General features: G+C 48.0%; 1 protein-coding gene across 1 annotated transcript in view; it reads right to left on the reverse strand.

Moving 5' to 3' along the window:
• The window catches only part of MPP1 (MAGUK p55 scaffold protein 1), a 173,320-nt gene extending 159,641 nt beyond the window's left edge, over positions 1-13,679 (reverse strand). The window contains exon 1 of the mRNA XM_069648977.1: positions 13,157-13,679. Coding sequence (XP_069505078.1) covers positions 13,157-13,279 — 123 coding nt within the window. The 5' untranslated portion in view covers positions 13,280-13,679. The remainder of the gene's footprint in view (positions 1-13,156) is intronic.
• Positions 13,680-24,655: the final 10,976 nt, after the last annotated feature.

Raw genomic sequence — 24,655 nt, forward strand, 5'->3', positions numbered from 1 at the left:
GTGGGGGTGGGGGGTTGAATAGACCCGGCAAGTTTTTTCCTGCTTTATTTGGAAATACATTTCCCGGGGAGCTACTCTCCAAAATGCCCCCATTCTCGGAACGTCCTAAAACATTCGTGTCCTAGGGACCAGAGACGATAATACTTTGGAAACTGCAATCACCTTCCTGAAAAGAGCCAGACGATATCAGTATGACACAAGATGAGGCGCCCAAAGTCCAAGAGCCACCGAAGAGGAGCAGACACTGTGGTCGCAGTCCAGAATGGGGACCAGAGTCAGTTCAATCAGATCTTATCCCTCAAAAGACAAACTCTGCCCAGCCCGGCCTGGACGATACGTGTACATGACAACACAGCACTTACAATGTTGTGCAAGCCCTCACTGTGTGCATCTAAATTTCACCAAATGTCATGTACACTGAAAAACCTCGCCTCCCTGGTCCAGAAGGTCGCGCGGGCCCACATCATCCATGTGCTTAGAAACACACACCGTTCTTATCAGTATAGGGGTGCGCACTTCCCCAAGTATAGGGGGGGCATCCTCCCCCTCGCAGCTCTGGACCCCGGCAGCCCAGCCTCGTGGGATCCTGGGTTCCCTGCTGTCCTCCTAGCAGGAGTCGATAATTGTATTGTATTGTATTGAACTTGTCAGTTATATAGCGCCCTTTACCATTATTATAGTCTCAATGCGCTCTTAGTGGAAACGCCCTCGGGGACCCGGGTCCAGAGTGTTGGAGGTCACGAAGTAGGATTCCAAGCGCTGTAATGATTGCTATTATTACACTGTACCTGAGAATGGACCGAGTGTCAGCCATCACCTTCGGGTTTTGCGTCAGTCTTCTTTGTGGGCATTCGGGGCAGGAGAGTAGGGGGTTTACACTACCCTCTCCAGGCCAAGGAAGGCATGGGCTCCCTGTGCGGCGGCCCAGGGGACCGCACTACAGGGGGCTTTGCATCCACCACTCACCTCCTGCAACGGACTAGGATTAGAAGAGGAACCGCTGCCCCGGCACTTGGCACTCCGGTCTCCTAAGCGTAAATGTCCTACCACATCCCACACCTTTGCAAGGGTCACTTACTCTTTAAGGTAGAAAGACCCTCTAAATTCGCATTACTGTGTTGAGATAAGAGCTGATGGGGGCTTCTGCATCTGAAAGCCCCCACACAGGTCCACTTTACTATGGAATACTCTGGGCCTCATCACGAGTGGGCGGTATCCTGGCTGTAAAACCGCCCGAGTGTAAAAGCCTTAGCACCCACCTGTCCGGCGGTATTACTACCCGATCACAGGTTGGGCATTAATGGTATATGGAACAAAGAAATGAACACATATGCACACCTCAGTTTCTCTGGAATAGATCAATTTGTGGTGTTAGGGTAGGTAGTGAGGTGCAGAGGAGAGATACACAACTCTGGCACTAGGTTGTGAGTTAAAGAACTGGAAAAGAATCTGTATCCACGAGCTGTGGAACCCTTGCCTCTCCTGCACACTCAGGTTTACTGTCAAACAACAGTCAATCTATTTAGCTTTCTAAGTACATGAAAGTATAAGTAACCACTCTCAGAAATGATTATACCTGTATGGTTCAAAAGCAATAATTCTATCAGTCTATCTAAGGATAAGGTGTACCTAGAGATTAGATGCTGTAATTCGTTTGATACAGCCCACATTTTCTCAATAGTTTTAATAAAACATAGATTTCACTAAACATTCTCAAAAAAGAAGAATGTATATTTATGTATACACCAATACTATTATAATCATAGCTGATGGGTATCATTTTTTGCCATACATTTGTGGTGGTCCTTATTTTCAACATATTAGTTTCATAAGATGCACAAAATGTGATGCAATCTCTGTTATAAAACACAGAAAATAATGCCTAAAACACACCGCGTTTCAGAAAATACAATCCCTTCATCAGGAGTAGATGTATAGGGTTTTCACGGTCTAATGTCAGGTATTATTGAGATCTCCTAATGGGAGACACAAGATATCAAAGAGAAAAAGGGGTAAGAATTTCGAAAAAATTCAGTCTAGCAGTCCAAGGTACTGTAAGGACACGTTGGGGTTTTTTCTTTGATGCCTTGTGTCTCCCATTAGGAGGTCTCAATAATACCTGAATGGCCCCAGTACTGGTGGCCTTTTAGGACATTGAAGTTACACCCAGAGCTTCTTGCATCTCTTAGAACTACAAGTCGAAGACTACGCGTGATAAAACTCTAAGCAAGGTACTTCCCTTAAGCATTTCTATTATTCAGGTATATGCTCAGCATGTCACTTTCTATTAGCTAAACCGATTTATCCTTATATTATAGGACAAATACCACCTAAGAATGGATATATTATCCGAGTGTGACCAAGACTATTACTGAAACGACATCCTAAGTGACAACCTCGGGGCACCGATGTGAGGTGGGAAATACTACGATTTGTGGCATACAGAATTATTTACAAGTAGCACATTACGATATCCTTAAGATACAACCTAAGAATTGTGGTTTCTTTCATAGATAGCCAGAAAATCAACATTGAATCTTTTTGAATCGAAGAAAATTTTATCGACAACATGAGACCGTGAAAACCCTATACATCTACTCCTGATGAAGGGATTGTATTTCCCGAAACGCGTTGAGTTTTAGGCATTATTTTCTGTGTTTTATAACAGAGATTGCATAACATTTTGTGTATCTTATGAAACTAATATGTTGAAAATAAGGACCACCACAAATGTATGGCAAAAAAGGATACCCATTAACTATGATTACCATAGTATTGGTGTATAAATAAATATAAATTCTTTTTTGAGAATGTTTAGTGAAATCTATGTTTTATTAAAACTATTGAGAAAAAGTGGGCTGTATCAAACGAATTACAGCATCTAATCTCTAGGTACACTTTATCCATAGATACACTGATAGAATTATTGCTTTTGAACCATACATGTATAATCATTTTTGAGAGTGTTTACTTATACTTTCATGTACTTAGAAAGCTAAATAGATTGACTGTTGTTTGACAGTAACCCTGAGTGTGCAGGAGACGCAAGGGTTCCACAGCTCGTGGATACCCTTTCTTTTCCATTAATGGTATATCCCCATTGCCCACTGGGTCCAGCTCTAATACTGCGCGCTAATACCAGCCGGTGGTAATACAGCTGAAAACAGGGCACTAAGTGGGATTTTCACCTCCAGCAAAAAGCTGGAGATAAAAAAGCCCTTTTACCACCCAATTCCTGATAGGGCCAGCCCTTAAATGCGGCAGTCATACCGTTACCGCCGCATTTAAGGGATACCGTCCAACTCATGATGAGGCCTTCTGTGTCTTACGTTATTGTATGCTACGGAGATTTGTACTCTACACCACTGCCATTTTCATGGTCCCCAGACGGATCTGAAAACAAAGCAGTGTTTGGGGGGCTTAGTTGGTGGGCTGCTGAGGAAGAGCGCAAGAGAGTTTTGCTGTGCTCTTGGTAGCTTTTAGTTGCGTGAGTGTGTATGGGATTGTTTGTCTATCTGTGGTGTAGTTTTCTGTGGGGGTGTAGGGTGTTGGGTTGAGTTGTGTGTTGTAGAGTGTGTGAGGTTTGCTGTGTGATTTCGAGTTCATACTGTGGGGGAGGCATGTGCGTGTTTTATTTGGTGGTTGATGGTGAGTTTGTAGGAAAATGGAAAGTTTTAATAGGTTTGGTGCCCCTTTAAGAAAATGCGTCATGACTTCCTCATGACTGACTGTCAATAAAAGGTGCCTCAGGCAGCCCGTGCGCCAGAACGCCGGCATTCTCCATGAATGGCACTTACTTATTAGGCCTGCAGGCTAATGCCATGTGATCACGGCCCTGCTGACACTGTGTGACCACGGAACTGCAACCACCACTGATTTGGGTGCCACCAGATCAGTATGTGTAACCTGGGAACCCCCTGGCTACTGTCACGCTGTGTGACCATAGCCTAGCTGTGATACCGGGAGACCCCGACAACTGATGTCCGGCCGTGTGATCACGGCAACCAGGGTGATCTCTGCAACAGTCCAAGGCTGTGTGCCCACAGCAATCTGGTTCCCTGCTGGGTCCCCCCACAAGCCAGTCACAGCAATATGGTTAGTGGTGGGAGTGTTCTGGGAGTTGTTGTGGGTTATTTTGGTTTGGCTGGGCTCAGATCCTTGTATGGTGGTTGCTGTTAATATCCTTTCTTTTGTTTGGGCTGCTTAGATTTTGGTTGTTTAGTTTGGGCTAGTAGGTGGCAGACTCTCCTATAAGCTCAAACTATTGCATTAGAGTATAGCTAGGGAGAGATGGCACACACAGCCTGTAGATGTTGTTTGGTTATGTGCCCACGCATTGCCTGCCCATGACTATTCCAATCCCTATGGCCATTCCAACCCAGTTTCTGCCCCTCCCTGACAAACACACCTCCTCATGGGAACCCTTTCAGCTTGTGTTAATCAAGCCTTACCATCAAACTTTGAACTCAAAGTGCGTGCCAGTGGTTTTTTTAAAGCAGTCTTCTGAGAGTTAATGACTTAATTGGAGTTGGTAAAGCATTACTGTTGTAATAAAAGTGTCTTAACCCGGTCTGCTTCCAGCCCCTCAATTGATAAGCACTATGTGTGCTTTTCACTGACGTCCTGTTAAAAACAAGCATTAGCAAAGCCAAAAATGTTGGCTTCTATAAGTATAAGGCATTTGTCGGGAACTGCTATTAGTTGCCCAGGTACTCGCATCATTTTGGGCTTGGTACCATAAATGGCCAGTTAATGCCAGTATGGCAGTGCCTGGCAAGTGCCTTTCTCAAGTCAACACAAAAGCCCACCAGCCATTGCCAGTGCTTGTTTTGGTTTGTGGTGTCTCTCGCTGTGTAGTGAAAGACTGTTCTTCTTTGACAGAACTTCCTGTTTGGCTAGGTGAGGTAAAAAGCCAGGGGTCTAGTCGTGTTATGAATTTCAGGTGCTCCTCTGTTCGTATTTCCTTGGGAAGTGAGTTCCACAGTTTTGCCGAAATGCATGAGCAATTATGTTTCACCAAATGTCATCTTTGAGTATTGCTCTGGCTCGAGGCGCATGTCATTGCGGGATCTCGGGGTTCGCTTCGGTCTGTGGATGGAGATTTGTTTCGGTATGAATTCCGTTCCTTGGCTGTGGATTGCCTGTGGGTAATGCAGAGCATTTTGAAGAGAATTTGGTTTTTGGCTGCTAACCAGTGCAGGGTTCTCAGTGTTGGTGTGAGGAGTTCTTTCTAAGTGAGTCTGATGAGTAGTCTTGCCGCTGCGTTCTATATTCGCGGAGTCTGGCATTCCAAGGTAGATGCTGTTGGCGTAGTCTATTCTTGACATGATGAGGAGATGATGGCAAGTGTTCTGTGTGGGAAGGTGATTGTGTGTAGGTTGATTTCCAATTTCGCTAGTTTATGGAATGTGATGTTGGTTTGACAGGTTGTTGGGCGTGATCATGATTTCTATTTTGTCCGGATTTAGTTTCTCTCAAGAAAATTTAACCAAGTCACAAAATAACCTCTTGCCTCCTTTTTAAAGTGTCTAATATTTAGTTTTGTCTTCTGTTACTTGTATACTTCCATTCAGAATGGGGATTATGACATTTTGCTTAATGGATTTCTCTAAGGATTTAGGATATATATTTGCCAAGTGTGTATATTATTTATTTTTACCTGACCACTCTGAAAAGATATAAGGTCAACCAAGCGTCTAAATTGCAGACTGGGCTCAAATCCCGGCATCACCACTTACGATTGTGTCAACTTCGGCAAAGCCCTTCTCTCACTGTGTCTTATCTGCAAAGAGATGTGTCTGCGCAAGTGATTCAGCTAACAGCAGAGTCGTGAGATGCAGCGGAGTTGCTAGCTCCGGAAAAGACACGGGGCTAAGCGTATGTCGGAACTGTTGGGACTGGGGGCTAGCTGGTCTTTTGGCTGTAGCTCCTGAAGTTCTATCCGGGGCTACAACCAAAAGATCAGCGGCTATAGCCCCCTGAGCCCCCCCCTAGCAACGCCCCTGGCTAACAGTGTGCAGTTTTTTAAAACACCAAAATCTAGAGGTCAAAGTGGGCAGGAACTAAAAAGGTACAACGTTCCCTTACTCTTTTGGGGAATCAGTGAACGTTCCCTTACTTTGTTTAACCCGGCGCACCATTACAGGAGGGCTGTGGTGGACACCTTCATTTATGTATTTAGTAACTTCTTCCCTACTGGGGATTTAAACCTGGGTCCTGCGGGTAACACTCCAGTGGAGCTATCCTGCAGGTGCTGGGGTGCTGTTGTTCCTTTGAATTGATTGCTGGGACATATAACACTCATCGTCAAGCAGTCACAAAGCCCCGTTCTCGGCACTGATATTTGCCTTCTGCAATGGATCATGGATCGCGGCAGACACTGTCTGTGCTGTTAATGGGCAGCGGTGTGTGGCTATAGCCCTAGGCGTGTCCCTTGGATGTGTCCCTCCCACGTGTGTTGCCCTTTTAAGATGGGCCATGACTGTGTCATGGCCCAAGCTAATAAAAGGAGCCTCTGCAGGCACGTGCAGCAGAACGGCTGCAGACTCCAACTATGGAACTCCTGCTGTCTCAGTCCCTCATTGTGGGCCTTCAGGCCTACACGTTGTGAACACGGTCCTGCGGCCCTGGCCTGGAGGCCCTTTGCTGTGTGACCACAGCCCTGCAGGTCCAGCCTGGTGCCCTGGGTTCAGCCCAGGCACCCACCATCCAGAATGCTACCGGCATCAGCACCAGTGAGGCTGGCCGTGTGACCGCTGCCGGCCCCTCGCTAGTTATGTCTTGCGATTTCATTCTAGTCATTAATTGCCCACCATCAATCTATTTTCTTAATTTTGATGTCTCTTTATTTCAAACACCAAAACTTTTTTTGTGTATATTACTTTTTATTTACATATGGCGCATCCCTGGGAAGGTTAACTGTCATTTTCTTGCTTAACTATTCAAGTGGCTGCTTTGGGACATGGACTAAATGCATGCGCTCAGCATCAAAGGTCTTTTAATTGTCTAAACAAGCCACTGCCTAGCGCGCACACCAGATGGCACCGCAATGTCACTTGGCACCTTGATTAGGAAGGCAGGGTTTATTGTGTCACTGTGCAGCACATAGACCGTGGCAAATCAATGCTATGATACGTGTGCAGCAATGTTTTGTGCGCTGCACAAGTAACCGCCCTGTTGGTTAATGGCGTCGATGTGGCGCTCCCGTGTGTCACAGCACATATGCCTGTTTTTGTCTGATGTGTGCAATGTCCATACAAGAGCATACTGAAGCGTTTTGTGTAGGTGGCTCTGACGAGCATGCCATACTGTGCCCACACTTAAATGCATGAAGCAATCAAAGAAGTTGCCTTAAATTGCAAATCCACTGGGCCAAACGCCCTGTATACACTGCCACAGCATGATTTTCACCAGCTGCAGGCCTGCACTAAGAGATGCTAATGCCAGCTCTGTTAGATAAAGCATGGGCCTGTTGTTTTTGCAGAAATAACCCCTGAGGCCTTCGTAATAGTGAGGATGTAGTGACAGAGGAACTGTAGACCCGTTAGCATGCATTAGAAGCTGGTTTTGTTTAAAACGCTTCATCAGCTGATTACTGGCCAGGCTGAATAAAAGGTACAATCGGTCTGTGTACCCTTTCTGTTCATTTTGTATTGGGTCTCTCTTCTATATCCTGTCTATAGATATAATTCCCAAAACCTGTTCCTGTATTGGGGGTTGGGCATGCTCACACTGAGACCCAGCCCTTCCTCATCTAAAATTCTTCAGAAACAAGAAGCAAAAGAGTCCTTGTTCCCCATTTGAGTGTCTGATGTTGCAGCCATTTTATACTCGAAAGGAAGCATTCAGGAAACTCCTCAAAACATGGCTCTTCAAATCGTAACCACAACGGAGACGCACTAGAATGCCCAGACATTAAAACAATGATGAAAATGACTCCAACCTCGGCCACTCTCGTATTAGACAAACACTCAAACAAAAGAACCAAACTCTCGAAAGAGCATAAGACATCGTGGAAAATATCCACAAAGGTAGGCTACAGAGACTGACCACATACCTAGACCCAGCCGAAAGCCCTCAAGTGACTCTCCCACTCGTACGTACCGGACGAACATATCCAGACCGGCAGACGCACCTAGATAGACGGCCTGCGTCACATCTGGATAGGATTGACTGAAGGAGAACATGCCCGCGCCTAGAAAAACGTGAATGCTAGCATGTGCCACACTTAGAGTTGAGAACACCATCCTGCGTGGCGTTCGGATGGAGTTGTGAATGTTAGCATGCCCACACCTGGACGGATCGCTAAACTCTAGCCTGCACCGCATATAGATAAAGTGTGAATGTTGGCATGACCACACCTGGATGGAGTCCTAAACCCTGGCCTGCGCCGCGTCTAGATAGGATTGTGAGGGCCAACAGGCGTCACACTCAGACAGAACTGTGAATGTTAGCATGGTAAAGGTCATGTAACCCACTAACCAATATAAGCTCAAACTCTACATACTTATCTCACTCAATAAACTCAAACAACCATCTCTCGCACAACAAGCCGCACGCACTTCACAGCACTGCAACAACACATAAGCCGGAACAACAGCGCACGCGGACTGACTCCGATCCGATACCCGCACCAAAGTTCAGCACCTGGTGTATACTAAGTTGAAGCTGCCAACAGAACACCACTCCTCTCACTATCCTACTCCCTTCTTCACCTTATTAACCCACCCTCCAGCCCCCTTATAGTTTACAGATCCGCCAGAGCACCTGGGGACCAATTCCGTTGATGACGGTGCACGGTATAAATACTTTTAACATTTAACATTTAACATCTAAAAACTTAAGCTGTCCAAATGAGTACACACGGTTCATGGTTACAAACATTTTAACGTTGGGGTGAGTGTAGTGAACAGTGATGCGAGCACCAAGCTCATACATCTGTTTTAAATTTAGAGATTCACACATACAATCCTTTCATAACGGACTTGTTTATCCAATATAGCGATCTCTGGTCACTGTTCTAATCCCGAAAGGCTATGCGATTTAATGCAAAGCATACAGGAACCCTCACTGGTGCTATTTGTCCCATTTCCCACTCTCATAGAGGTATTTTGGAAAAGTAGAATAAGAGTGTACCAGACGTTCCTTCTTGGAACGACAACCTCCCATTAGAAAATAATGAATATGGTTAGTCTAGTATTGCCCCTTGCGAAATACAAGTGAGGTGGTCGGAACAGAACACCTGCAACACTGGGCCCGCGGTCAGTAGGCCCTCAGACTCCCAGAGGCTGGTCACACTGCAGTGTGCCCTATGGACAGTTTGAAACTGTGTTTTCACATTCGAATTATTCTATTAAGTACTTGCATTACAATGTCATGAAACCAGCTTCATTCATATAGCAATTGAGGGGTTTAGTCACATGACACATAGGTGTAGTTTGGGACTGCCCTGGGGCGCCCCCGTCTGCTGAGGGACAGGGCCTCACCAGAGGAGAGTTCGGCACTCACGCTCCTTCCCAAAACATAAGCTGTAGCTCACCTGTCACTTAATGAGACGCGTGGGATAATGAGCCCGAGTTCCAGAGCAGCGTCCCCAAACCTGGCGTTGCCTAGCAGCGCCAGGAGAGCCCCTGCTCCTGTGCCCCCCCCACCCAATGAGGGTAAAGGTTGCCCTTCGCAGACGGCAGTTGGCTGCAGCGCCATGGTAGAAAAGGCCCAAAACGACGTGCATGGACAGCAAACTCAACTGGGAAAGCCACATCGAGAATACTCAGCAGAAGGCAACAGGAAAGATGGCAGCGCTGTACCCACTCCTGAAGAGCAAGTCCATGCCCCTCCGGACAAAGATCACCGTCTACAAGGCGATCATCAGACCAACCCTGACGTATGCCTCGCCAGCATGGATGACCTGCCATGAGCGACACCGGAAGAGTCTTCAGACAGTCCAGAACAAGGCCCTGAGGATATCGTCTGGAGCTCCAATCTTCACAAGGATAGCTGACCTTCACAGGGAACTGGACATCGAGATGTTGGACAAACATCTAGCGAAGCTGAGTAAGAACTTCTGCCAAGAACTGGATCAGAACCTGAACCCTCTGATCAGAAGACTCACTGCCACCACTGCAAAACCCTTCGACCGCTACCCGCGGCCCATCACTGCGAAGACCCTGTGAAACCAGCCCTACTGTGACAAGATGACACAGATCAAGAATAATACAAACCCACGACTACACACTCAACCCGAGAAGATGGAGTAATGAGGCTCAAGTCTCGGTATCCAAAAATCACCGCTGATGGATAAAAATCTATCAGCAATAAGACGAACAAGCGCATGGCACATACACGATGGCAGGGCACCGTGCAAGTCCAATCCCACGGATGTGACCGCAGCACCAGGCCTGCGTGACCCAGGATCCTGGATGTGGCCTGCACAGTCCAGACCATCGAACACTAGATGAAACAACCCAACACAGCGGCCAGCCACTCAACGTGCGGCCAGGCGCCCACCGCGACGCCATCCCCAAGGCGGGCAAGCGCCTGGAAGCACCTGCAAGGCCACACGACGAGGCGCTTTGAACAGTATCCAAAGAAACAAACAAATGACGGATGTGATGTCACCAGTGATGTCGTTGATGATAAATGTATGTTATGTAACTGATGATGCGGTTGGAGACTTCATGTGTGATGATGTATGTGTGCCAACGAGCAGAGGAAGGGGAGTGATTTAAAGATGCCCATAGCTACTGTGGCCGACAATCGTTTCGAGGTTTCACTGTCACCTTAAAGACAACACAACTGAGGAGTTTGCACTGGATGTGTAACTTTTTTTTACTCGAGTTCCACGCTTCTTGTACACATGTACAGGGGGTGTCAGGCACGTTGTTTTTCTTCATTGCATGCACCAATTTCGGTTGGGTGATATTGTATGTAAATATGTGCTCTGTAAAGCGCGTTGGATTAAGGCGCTATATAAATAACCCATCGTTATCATTATCCGCGCCTCTTCTTTGTCTCTCTCTTCACAGGGCAGATGGGCCTGTCTCTGCTTGCCCCCAGGTGCCCTCTCTCCTGCTACCTCATACTGGGGGGTGGGGAAGGGGGTATGCATGGCTACAGTTGCTATGGCATCAGCTCTGCCACAGCTGTTTACTCTTTGGCTTCCTTGCGAGGCAAAGGGCACAGGATGAAAGGTCACTCGAGGCAAAGGTCACAACAACACAAAAAGGAAAACAGCACGTCCTCCCATAGGGCCGTCAAAGCACAGCGCTCCCCACGCCCCCACTCTGGACGCACAACTGTGCTGCCTGCCCCACACCACACGATAACACTACACACGTATTTCCAAAGATGCGTTATGCACACACATTAGACACACTCCTTATCATGTGTCTACAGAGGTTGGCTGTGTATGGTCTATATAGTGTGGGGGTATCTGTTTACTCTTTGGGGGTGGGGTCTTATCTTGTGGCCGGCTGCTTTTTCCACTGTGTTACAATTCCCGCCCAACTGATTCCTTTACCAGACTGGCACTGCCCCATGCCCCTCTGCAAGACACGAATGCTATACTGGCATGACTTTAACCAGGATTATGCATTCTATACGTCTTTCTTATCATAGAGCTATATTGATTTGTCGTATGTGGTCTATTTAGTTACACAGGTTTTGGGTGTAGGCCTCTGATCTTTGGGGTGTCCTCACCCAGTAGGGTTCCCGTCTTTATTTCATCGTTTCGGGAACTCCACGCTCTGTTGCCAGGCCTCTAAAGGAGGGCCTCGTGGTGGCTTCCTATTCAGTGCAGCTGGAGAGGAAGTCCGTTTCCTCTTCACCCTGGTCCATAACACATGTTATTGCATACCCTCACACTTTGAATGTGTGACTGCCTGTTTCAGCCTCCAGTGTGTGGTCACCCTTCCTAGTCTCCTACAGCCCTTCACGGCTGCAGCATGGCACGCAGGCACTGGCAGGGCAGCCTTGTGGGCACGCCACCGCAGGCCTGCCAGGGCACAGAGACGGATGTGCCCTGTGCTCACTGCACCCCACACCCAGGTGCTGGCTGTCACCTCCGAGACACTGCCCTGGCAGTCCCTGCTTAATCATGCGCCCCTCTTTCTCCGGTGCCCTCTCTCCCATGATATGATATATGATGTGATAGGTTATTTATAACGCGCTTAATACCCAGAGGTTTCTAAGCGCGGACCCGGGGATCGAACCTGCGTTGCTCTGTGTCGTCTTGCTTCCAAGGCGAGCACGTTGCTATGAGCTATCCTCCCGATTTGACCACCCGTGCCTTATAGTGCCCCCTGCTACCCGTGAAAGCCGTGAATACGGTCTGCCACCCCACCCCCCCAAACCTCCCCCCGGCCACATCTTGTTCTGCTGAAGGTATGCCAGGTACAGGTTAGAAGCCCCCACTTCTCTGTCACCACACCTCATGCCACCCCTTACCCTGCAGTTCCGGAAGGGGTCGGGCTTCCCTCTCGTGTCATCTGCCCCCATGATCAGCGTGCCCCCTTATTTATAGCCACCCGTGCCCTCGACCCACAAGCCCATGCCCCCTCACCGTTTCTTGTTCTACAGAAAGTGCTTAAGGTGCATGTCGAACCCTCCCCAGTGCCTACTACACTGGAGCCCAGGTACCCTCTCACCTCAGGCCTGCCCTTGCTCTGGTGCTCCAGGTACAGGCTCCCTCCCGTGCCCCCGGGCGCCCCCTCACCTCAGGCCTGCCCTTGCTCTGCAGGAGGTGCTCCAGGTACAGGCCCCCTCCCTTGCCCCCGGGCGCCCCCTCACCTCAGGCCTGCCCTAGCTCAGCAGGAAGTGCTCCAGGTACAGGCCCCCTCCCGTGCCCCCGGGCGCCCCCTCACCTCAGGCCTGCCCTAGCTCTGCAGTAGGTGCTCCAGGTACAGGCCCCCTCCCGTGCCCCCCGGCGGCCCCTCACCTCAGGCCTGCCCTTGCTCTGCAGGAGGTGCTCCAGGTACAGGCCCCCTCCCGTGCCCCCGGGCGCCCCCTCACCTCATGCCTGCCCTAGCTCTGCAGGAGGTGCTCCAGGTACAGGCCCCCTCCCGTGCCCCCTGGCGCCGCCTCACCTCAGGCCTGCCGTTGCTCTGCAGGAGGTGCTCCAGGTACAGGCCCCCTCCCGTGCCCCCGGGCGCCCCCTCACCTCAGGCCTGCCCTTGCTCTGCAAGAGGTGCTCCAGGTACAGGTCGGAGAGCACAGTCCTCATGGTGCCCACGTTCTCCAGGGCTGCGGATACCGGCTCCTTCTTGGTGGTCTTAAGCGTCATGGTGGGGGCGCTCAGTGGTGTTAGGGTCCGTGGGGGTGAGGGGAGGGCCTGTGGGAGAGGAGAAGGCTCTGCAGGTGTGGGGGTCCGTCCGTGTACCTCCCGGTGTCTCCCCCGCACCTGGGAGCCCGCTCCTGGGGATGTCTGTGGAGGAGGCAGAGAGAGGAAGAGGAAGGCAGCTGGCAGGATGCAGCCGGGGGTGTAGGACTGCGGTGCCCCCAGCCCCTCCTCCCCCTCCGAGAGCAGGGATGAAGGTCCAGAGATAAAGCGGTCACGGGGGGTGCGGGCAGCCTTGAAAGCGAGGGCGGGGGAGGGGGGCGGGCTGAGGAGGAAGATCTAGCGGGAAGGAGGGGGGGGGGGAGCCAGTCCTGCTCGGTGTGCAGTGCAAGGAGCTTCCCAGAGTAAACAACTGGGGGTGGGGCTGAGGGTGGCCGCCTGGATGGTGAGCTACGGCTCTACCATCTCCAGCAATGGAGGGGTGGCGGCTTCTACCATCTACAGGTGCCTAGGGGGTGAGCAGGGGCTATGCCATCTCCAGCAGTGAGGGTGGCTGGGTCTTCTACCATCTACAGGAGCCTAGGGGGTGAGCAGAGACTCTACCATCTCCAGCAATGAGGGGTGACTGCTTCCACCCTCTACAGGAGCCTAGGGGGTGAGCAGGGGCCCTGCCATCTCCAGCAGTGAGGGGTGGCTGGGGCCTTCTACCATCTACAGGAGTCTAGGGGGTGAACGGGGGCTCTTCCGTCTCCAGCAATGGAGGGGTGGTTGGGGCTTCTACCATCAGGAGTCTAGGGGGTGAACAGGGGCTCTTCCATCACCAGCAATGGAGGGGTGGCTGGGGCTTCTACCATCAGGAACCTAGGGGTGAGCAGGGGCTCTGCCATCTCTAATATTGGAGGGGTGACTTGGGCTTCAACCATCTTCAGCAGCCTAGGGGGTGAGCAGGGGCTATGCCATCTCCAGCAGTGAGGGGTGGCTGGGGCTTCTACCATCAGGAGCCTAGGGGGTGAGCAGGGACTCTACCATCTCCAGCAATGAGGGGTGACGGCTTCCACCCTCTACAGGAGCCTAGTGGGTGAGCAGGGGTTCTGTCATCTCCAGCAATGAGGGGTGCCTGGGGCTTCATCCATCTACAGGAGCCAAGGGGGTGAGCAGGGGCTCTGCCATCTCCAGCAATGAGGGGTAGCAGCTTCCACCATCTACAGGTGCCTGGGGGGGGGGGTGAGCAGGGGCCCTGCCATCTTCAGCAATGGAGGGGTGGCAGTGGCCCTGCCATCTCCAGCAATGAAGGGGTGGCTGGGGCTTCTACCATCAGGATCCTAGGGGGTGAGCAGGGGCTCTGCCATCTCCAGCAATGTAGGGGCGTCTGGGGCTTCTACCATCTAAAGCCGCCTCGGAGATGGGCAGAGGCTCCCCCAGCTAAAGCAAAAGAGGGGTAGCTGGGATCTCTATGCTGTACAGCCGTCCAGGGGTGAGTGGAGTTCTACCATCTAGAGCAGAATATGGGGTAAGTGGGGGCTCTATCATCTCCATCTATGAACAGGGGATGGAGGCTTCCACCATCTACAGCAGCCCAGGGGGTGCTGTACTATCTTCAGCAAAGTAGGAGTTACTGGGGGCTTATGACATCTAAATCAACACAATGGTGAGTGGGGGCACTACGATCCTCTGTAAGGGGGGGCTGACTGGGAGGCCTCTATCTTCTACAGCTCCCTTGGGGTGAGTGGGGACTCTACCATCTCAAGCAATGGAAGGGTGAATTAGAGCTTCTACTGTCTACAGTCACCTAAGGGGTCAGTGGGGGCGCTACCATCTCCAACAATGTAGGAGTGAATAGTGCTTTTACCGTCTACAGCATCCTAGGAGGCAGGAGTGGGCTCTGCCATTTCCAGCAAGATAGTGGAGGTTGGTTCTCCAACCATTTACAGCAACCAATGGGCAGAAATAGAGCTCCACCATCTCCAGCCATGTAAGGGTGGCTGGCCCTACTATCATATAGAACAGCCCAGGGGTTAGTGTGGAACCCACCATCTCCAGCAATGTAGGTGTGGCTGGGGCCTTTATCACCTGGAGTAGCCCAGGACTGAGTGGGGGCTCTACCATCTCCATTATTGTAGGGGCGACTGGAGATTTTACCATCTAGAACAGGAGCAGGGAGGGTAGGAGAAACAAAGAACCCAAACAGACCCATTTTGTGGAGGAGGTACAGATCTTCCAATTTGAAGGAGAGGGATCCTCAGAGGATCCTGGGAAAATGATCTTCTCCTTCAGAGATGGGGGAACTCCTCCCAAAGAAAAATGGGTCCCAAAGGATTCAAATCCAGACTGGGGAGAGGTGGGACTGAGCTAGTGCCGCCCATCATCCTACCACAGAACCAACAGCCTGAACATCCCCTGGTTCAAACCCATCCCGGTGACTGCCTTCAAAAAGGGTGGGGTGGCGCGGCCAAGAACCAGGGGAACCCAAAACTTCTCCCATATCCAGTGGTCACCTTTTCTTTGCAGATTCCCAAGACTCCCCACAGAATGCGGCCCAAATCACCTCCTTATCAGTGTCCAAAACTAGAAAACTAACCCACCTGTTGTCCAAAAATGTGTGCCCCCTTGCGGAGAAGGAGGGAAGATTGTATGCCCCGGTACAAATATAATTAATCAACTGAATTCAGGAAGGGGGGAGAATTATCAAATTCCTCTCACCCTTCTTCCTGGACAACTTTAGAACTTTGACGGGAAGGAAATTCCCAATGAGCGGACTGCGGATTTGGACATTAAAATTGGGTGACACAAGGTGAAGCACCCGGTCAGAGTTGTGACTCCAGAGGGCACCCCTTGTTTACTAGGGAATGACCTCCTGCGAAGGTCGTCACCCCTTATATATTGCGTAAACAAGGTCCTCTGGACCCAGACTAGCCGACCAATAAAATTAAAACAGAGTGTCAACCATGTTAGTTTAAACAGAACCTGCCACATGGTTGAACAAAAATCTGACCAAGTTGAATTTCACTTCCAGAACAACCAAATCCCAGACGTGACAGTAATAGCAGTAGGACAACAAACTGGTGATGGTGGGGGTCCTCTCTATTTATGAAAATCAACCTTCCTTCCAGTTTAAGGTGGCATTTCACACTGGAAGGAAACATTCTGAAGTTCTTTACCAATCTTCAATCAGACATTCCCACTCCTATAGTCCAGAAAGATAAGAAATCAGCTCAAAGCCTGGCTGATACTCAGCAAATTGGAGAGCAGTTGTTCATCCTAATTCAGTTAAATGAAGGGAAGGACTCCGTTCTCGCCCGAGTGTGGGTGGACAACGGTAAGAGCTTCATCAGCGAAGCCATGTTCCGCCAACTCCCAAAAGATCCAGACATTCCCACATTCAAACTGATAGACAAATGGGAAATGGATCTGGAAACACCCAATTCCAAACATCTCCTGCCAAGCAGGTGTATGCTCAAAATCTCCATCGGCAACAAGAGCATAGTCCATAATTGTTGGGTCGTGCGAGACGTCAATGCCGCCTTTTACTTAGGCAGTGACATTCTCAATCGCTTTGCCATTAGTTTGGACCTAATAAACTTCAAAGCTTGGTCCCGATTTTTGAATGGGGCCTGACTCCAGGGGGTTGGGGCAACATTGTAGAAAAGAGATAGAGTCAGTGGCTACCCTTGTCATTTCCCATTTCGGCTACACCAGAGACCACCAGCCCAATCCACGGACTTCATTCTCATCCAGTGATACATTCTACAACTGGCAACCTAACAACGTTTAGCCATGACGCTACGACTACCTTAGGTGTCTGGCACTCTTCAAGCACCACAGTACTCCAAGATTCCTTAGTCCTGAAGACAGTTCGGTGCAACACCCAGCAGGTTTCCATTCCTTCAACTGCTGGTCGCTCCATCCACCCACCGTACTAGAAACACCTGATTTGTGTGTGTCGACAATGTTTTCGTATTGCCTCAATAGTAGCAATACATGAAACTACAGTCACCTCAGTTGTACTAACCCACCTATGTGCATAATCATTTGTGATTTGTATGTAATGTTCTTTGTTGTGCCTAGGATGGCATATGTCGTTGTTTTAAATATTTTTTGTGAAACTAATAAATTGCATTTTTATGTCTATAAATAATCTACTCCCTTGTGTTCCTTGTAAGAGCTAACTGATACATGCTATTTTAGCTCCAATGCTTCCTAAAGAAAACTACCAGAGTGTTAATGATAAGGATAGCCATTGACTCTATCTCTTTTCTACAATTTTACCATCCCAGAAAGGACCCCAGAATTTTCCCTGGAAATGAAAGTTAAAAGAGGACAGAAATTGAAAAACCCTGATGCCTATATTCATCTAAATGCTTCTCTACAACAGCAAGGGTTGGGGGTAAAACCAACACCACTAGTTAATGTAGAACATGACACAATTCCAATAGAGGTGGATAACAGCGACTTAAAGAGTATTACTCTAGCCGCAGGCACCATTATTGGAATGGCGGTTGATGACCAACATTTTTCCATAGATTTAGGCAATGAACTGTTAGGACCAATCCCCAAGGACTATTTTGACAGTGACAGTGATGACAACACAACACCAGACAGGATCTTTACCCGGCATGGGGGGAACTTCCTGGTGTACACTTCCTGCCCTTATGGTAAGGAGGATGTGACTTGTGACTTCAGGAGGGATGAGGTGATTTTCCAGGTCCATGAGGAATGCCTTCCCCACCCGAAACCACCAGTCCAAATCAGCGCTCTAACCAGGGACTTCTCCACCCAGCTGGAGGAGGCCCCTGAGATAGCAAAACCAGAAGTCTTTCCGGGCTTCAGGCAGATGGTTGAAGAGAGAGTCAATCTAGCCGATGCCTGTGAGACTCTGGAGCAAAGGCAAAGTTTGAAACAAGTCTTCTTGAATTTTCAAGATCTCTTTGCGGTGGACTCATATGACTGTGGTCGCACCGACATCCACACAACAACAATTCCCACGGACCCTAGCATGACTCCAGTGTTTGTGAAGCGATATCGCTTGCCTCTTGCATCAATGGAGTCCCTTACTGAAATAATTAAGAACTTTGAGTCCCAGGGAATAATCCGTCCTGTCCACAGCACCTTCAATAATCCGGTGCTGGGGATATTGAAACCAAATGGCCAGTGGAAACTCTGCGCCGACCTTAGGGAGCTCAACAAACGGGTCCATACTTCCCGATGGCCTCTTCCCTACATTGACCAAGGGCTGGCCCAGATCCAGGGGTCACAGGTATTCACAGCAATAGACCTGACCAATGGATACTGGACCGTGCCTGTCAGTAGGGAGGACCAATACAAACCGGCTCTTACCTTTTAGGGGCCAGCAGTACACATGGACCCGGACTCCCTTCAGAGACCTCAACTCCGGCAATTAATTCAACATTTTCCTACATAAGGCCATGCCCGACCTGGGTGCGAGGGGTAACCTGGCTTATGTAGATGATGTCCTCATCAAAAGCTCAACTGTGGAGGAACACATAGCAGAGATCCGTTATGTTCTGACACAGTTGAGGGCGGCTGGAGCTAAACTTTCCTTTCAGAAATCACAGTGGTGTAGAACCCGTGTCAATTTCTTGGGGCATGAGATTACTCCTCAGGGTCTCTGTCCCCAGGAAAAGAAAGTGGAAGCACTCCAGAAATTGAAAGACCCCACAACTCTGTGGGAACTAAAGAGCCTCCTTGGACTGACTAATCACAGTAGAAAGTTCATTGAGGGCTACGCAGAGATCACAAGACCCCAGATTCATCTTTTGAAGGGGGGGCAAATGGGAGTGGGGTCCAGAACAAGCCGAGGCAGTAAGACAACTCAAAAGAAGCCTCTCACAAGCGCCTTGCCTAGCTTACCCTGTCAAAAACAAGGAGTTCTTCTTGTAGACAGGGTTCTCAAATACATGCTTGACTGCAGTATTATATCAAAAGCATGACAAGGTCAATAAATTAATCTCCTATGCGAGTAAAACTTTATCCTCTGTGGAGGAAAAATTCAACGATTGTGAGGAGGCACTCCTGGCAGCGGTGTGGGCATTGAAGAATTACCGCCCGTTTATCCAGGGGGAACACATCATAGTGGAGACTCCACACCAGCCTCTGCAATATCTCCAAAGTGACAGAATCCGGACCGGAAATGTAAGTAATTCCCGAATTACTTCTTGGATTCTATCAATGCAAGGCTTTCCGGTGGAGATCAGATATGGCCAAAACAAGAAGAGTCCCCTCGCGCAAGGTCTGGCTGACTTGCATAATTGCGCCAGAGAAAACTGTCTCGAGGACGAGAGTCTAAAAATCAAGGACAACATGGAGGCATACCTCAATTCCCCCACAAAGTCTTTGAAGAAGACAAGTGTGAGGGAATGGCCACTGTCTATGTGGATGGATGCTCTTACCATGTTGACAACAACGGGGAAAAAGAACTTGTGGCCGGTGTAGGGAATGCATGGGTGAATGAGACCCCAGAACCCTCTGCTAGGTACATGATTGGTCCCCGAAGTAGTCAAGTGGCAGAGTTGATGGCTGTGCATCAAGCCATCCTCACTGCTGTCCAACATCAACTCCACGAACTGGTCATAATCACTGATTCGTATTATGTATGGAACAGGTTCGTGGAGCACCTGGTTAAATGGAAAACCAGAGGCATGCTATGTGCTAACAACAAACCCTTGAAACATGGAAAATGAATTCAAAATATTGATGATCTGGTCACCTCGAATGGGATGAACATCTACTGAAAAAAGATCAAGGGTCATTCCAAAGTAGAGGGACCAGACAAAACTGGAAATGACTTAGCTGATCAGCTGGCCAAAACCGGAGCCATCCAAGGGGATCTACTTGAGATAGAGTCCCTGTTGGCGATAATCCAGGTCACTGATATCACTAGGTCCCAGACAAATGCTCACAATGAATTCTCAACTGCACAATGGAGTAAGGAGACCCCAGATGCTGATTTGATTACGGCTCAAAAAGGGGATCCAATAATTGGTAAGTTTTATCAACACATTGAGGACCCTGAGAACTTTCCCCTGACGGATACCGATTACATTGGGAAAGAGGACCTCAGAGTGTTGATGAAATGTCCAAAAATGTTCGGAATCCAAGACGGTTTGTTGGTAAGGAGATCCCTAGCTGGCCAGATCAGTGAGTGGTCCCTACCTCATTCCGAAGCCTGATTGTAAGTCACGCCCATGATGCGGCCACAGCCGGTCATAGGGGGTTTCATACAACACTTGAAATCTTAAGAGAGGTTGCCTACTGGCCACACATGGGGCAGGATCTCAACCAATACTTGAAGGGGTGTCTTGTGTGTGCACAATTTCAGCCAACATCCCTCATACACCGTGCGCCTCTCCAAAAGAGGGGGATGACACTGCCATGGTCAAATTTGCAAGTCGACTATATCGGGCTCGTGATTCACTCCTCTAGGGGAAATAAGTACATGTTGACCGTGACATGCTTGTTTACTAAATGGGTGGAATGTCTCCCGGCCCCAAATTGCAAGGCAGAAACAGCAGCTGCCCTGATGATCAACCACATCTTTTCGCGTTGTGGACTACCCGAAAGGATCGAGTCAGACCGAGGTAGCCATTCCACCAGCGAAGTATTGACAAAGATGTGGGAGATACTTGGGGTAAAAAGAAAACTACACATTGCTTACCGGCTAGCCTCTAGTGGTGCAGTGGAGAGATACAACAAAACAATTGTGAGCATATTAAAAAAAAGTGTGGCAGATTCTGGCCCAAGTTGGGATATTCCATTACCTCTTGTCCTAATGGCCATCAGATCTACCCCTTCATCTGCAACTAAAATTTATCATTTGAGCTGATGACTGGACACAGGATAGTGCTTCCCCAGCATCTGCTATACAGAACCCAAGAGCAGACATTGATCAATGCCTCCACAACTCATGAGTATGTTGATATCTAAGAAAACACCTTCAACATGCTTTTGCCTATGCTCAGCGAAATCTAGAGAGATCTGCAGACAGCATGAAGACGCACTTTGACTTAAAGACTACCAGAAAAGAATACAATGTAGGAGACTGGGTCTACTTATACAATTTCCAAAGGAACCAGGCCAAACAGCGCAAATATTTGCCTTCCTGGAGGGGTCCTTTTGAAATTGTAGACAAAATCTCACCAGTCGCCTACAAAATATGCATCCCCAAAGTCTGTTTGGCAGAGGGGGAAGATATGTGGGTCCATATTAACCAACTGAAGTGTTGCCATCCTAGCCACACTCTCCAGCAACTGGAGGAGTCTTCTGGAACCCCAGAGGGGGGTCACTCCAGCTCCCTAGAATTCCAACTATAAAATATTCCATATATAGTCCATAATTTACAATAGAAAAATGTGTCCTGTTTATCAAAATGTATGTGTCCGCCCCACTACATTACTAGTGGTGGGGAAATGTCTACAAATATGCTTTTTGCATTGTCATCCTAGGATTGGAAACCATGGAAACTAAGACCAAGGAGGACTACTCAGGGACCGGGAGAAAGATCCAAGGGGCCTGGAATATCGCTCAATACTCACATCAGGACTGGGCGAGGAGAACTGGTTGATCCACCCCTGATGGAAGAAAAGATGATAGACTTTGCCATTTCGGAACCAAAAGAAAAGAGGCTGACATCCCAGTCTTGCGACTTCCCATTGATGGGCGATCAACACCAAATCTCAAGAGAGGTGGCTTGTGGGATGTTTTAACCCACTAGTCTATGCCATGCAACTTCACTGTGCGCTGCCTGCATCAGAAACAACAGGACGGCCGCGAAAAAGATCTTTGCGGCAAAAATCTCTGAAAGTGCGCAGGAAAACCTGAAAAATAGGCCGCCAATCCATTTTGCCTATGTCAGTGGTAACACAGGAGACCACTGCCACAACCTATCATTGGGCTGCCCACAGAGTAAAATGAAACTACTTGAAAAAGCAGTGCTGCATTGGAAAGGAAAACCCAGAACTGCTTTAAAAATCAGTTTTTTCTTAGTTAGGGAAAGTGCAAAAATCATGGTTCCCAAACCTCACAAAAGACCCAACATACTTGGTGGGTGTTAAACATCACTTTATCAAATAATTCACCTAAGCACAATGTAAGCAGAAACATATTTTATCAGAAGAAAATCCACATTCAAAGATGCTTGCTTGGAAAAATATGTCAGAAATGGGTGTAGTACCGCCGCTCGCCTGTGTCAGAAGCTGGCTTTTACTTAACCTGTCATTTTAAACTTCTACATTGAAATCTAAGTATGGAAAAGAACTCCTATCAAAAGCAATAGAGGTGGATACAATTCAAAACTATATTTTAAAAAGGCTGGAATTAAGATATTTGTGGATATATTTGTAAAAATGTAATTTGTATTTTAGCAAAAGACTATTTTAAACACTGTTTTCAAAGTGAGTAAAGTTAGCCACACTGAGCTTCAAAGACATTCCACACATTCTACCCAACAAAGGAATCTTCCCCCCTGCTCTGCTGAGAAACTGGCAGAGATGTGTGAAAGAACTGGGAGAGGGACTTTGGCCTGTTGCTCTGCCAGGAGACAAAAGCCTCCCTTGACTGAAAAGAAAATATTAATTCGAGCGTCAATAGAAACCAGCTGCTGGCAGGAACAAGCTCAGGTTGCATCTCTGGCTCAGACAACCCTTGGAGGCGGAGCTAGACTGAAGTGTGTATTTGGTACTGAAGAAAATATAGGTTTCAGAAAAAGACTTATAGAAAGCTGTGCCAAACTTGTAAAAATCTGGAATTTATAGATTGTTAAAATGAAAATGTTGTTCACAAGTAGAAACTACTCTGGCAATTGTGCGATGTTCAGAGACTGAACCACGAAAATGTTAAGATTGTAACAATTGTGATAATGTTAGGAATATGATAATTTACAGGAATATGCCCAGATGTTATGCGCATGTATGTGAAAACATTGGTACAGATCTGACACAGGGTAACTGACTTAAAGCGTGAAAAACTGTCATTTGTGAACCGAAACTCTTAAGAAGATGGGACTTGAACAGCTACATGCTTTATTTAGTTTGGGATGCAAATATGTAGTATTATTAAGTTGGTGATATTATAAATATGCTTTTTGTGAAAAATAAGATATACTGTACGGAACAAAGGGGAGGGTTTTCTCCCTGGACCGTAAACATGACACATCATGACACACTGTTCCTTCTCAAATCAGGAGAGAGGGAATACCTTAACCAATAGGCTTCTTAGAGGGTTGGGCACAGTATAATCAGCCTACCCACCCCCTTGAGAAATACATAAATAGGGACTGTTGAGGACCTAGAGACACACACATTCACCCATCAACAGATTTACTGGCGAAGCACTCTGCAGGAGGACTCCAGAACCCAGATCAAGACTCCAGAACTCTGAAAGCAGAAGGCCAATCCTAAAGCTGAACCCTTCTCAGCTGGCCTTTAAAATCTTGCAACCTGATTTTAACCCCAAACTTCCAAGGGGCACAATAATTCAACAGCCTGGCTGTGCTGTTTTTCTGCTTCTTGCCAAGAACTCTTGCTAGAACCCAGTGATCCAATCCAGTAGCGCTGTAACCCCAAACCAACCCGTCAGATCCAGTCCAAGAAGCCGTGCAGTAACCAGAGGCCGTGCTGAGTGCAGGACCAAGTGCCTGAATCCTGTCCGGTGACGAGCAGATCCCAGTCCAAACCTTTGACCAGATCTTGATGGGCCTATTCCTATCCCAAGCCATAGCTGTGAGTATTTAGCATAGAATTGTCCATAACCAATCTCTTAGTCTTAGGTAATCCTATCCAACCCATTCCAACATATCCAGACTGCATTGTACAATATCTTTTGTCTTTTCTGAATCTTTCTCTCAAATCATATAATCCTGTGATAATTGTAGTGATAATTCATCTTTCAGTTAATATTTATACTGAAGAAAGACAGGTGTCTCGGCAAGCAAAAGTCAGAGTGGAGGCGCGCTGTTCTGGTGGCTGACCGTTGGGTATCTTGCATCTTCATAGCCTCTTAGTGTAAGCCAATCATTGTTTCTAATCTTCAAAAGCGCATCTTAGATTTGAAATCTTTTTGCGAAAAATCGACCTTTACCAAAACCTTCATAACTTCTGAACCGTACATGCTATGAACTCCTTATAATTTTTCTGTAATCACATTTCTCGTACGCTGAAAGGTTTGCCGCGATTCTGCATTTGGCTCAATTTCATTCCATATAAAATTACTATTTCTTTCATTTAATCTCTGAATTCAGTTTCCTATCTACCAGTTATCCCACCATCATTGCTAGTGTCTACCTCAACCTATCCAAAGCGGCTCCCACGAGATCTGAATCCCATTTAGCGAATTAAAGTAATTTTTAGCATTTTTCCTATTCATTACAAA

This window comes from Ambystoma mexicanum, chromosome 2q (genome assembly GCF_040938575.1).
Source record: "Ambystoma mexicanum isolate Mex_15411 chromosome 2q, UKY_AmexF1_1, whole genome shotgun sequence".
NCBI lineage: Eukaryota > Metazoa > Chordata > Amphibia > Caudata > Ambystomatidae > Ambystoma > Ambystoma mexicanum.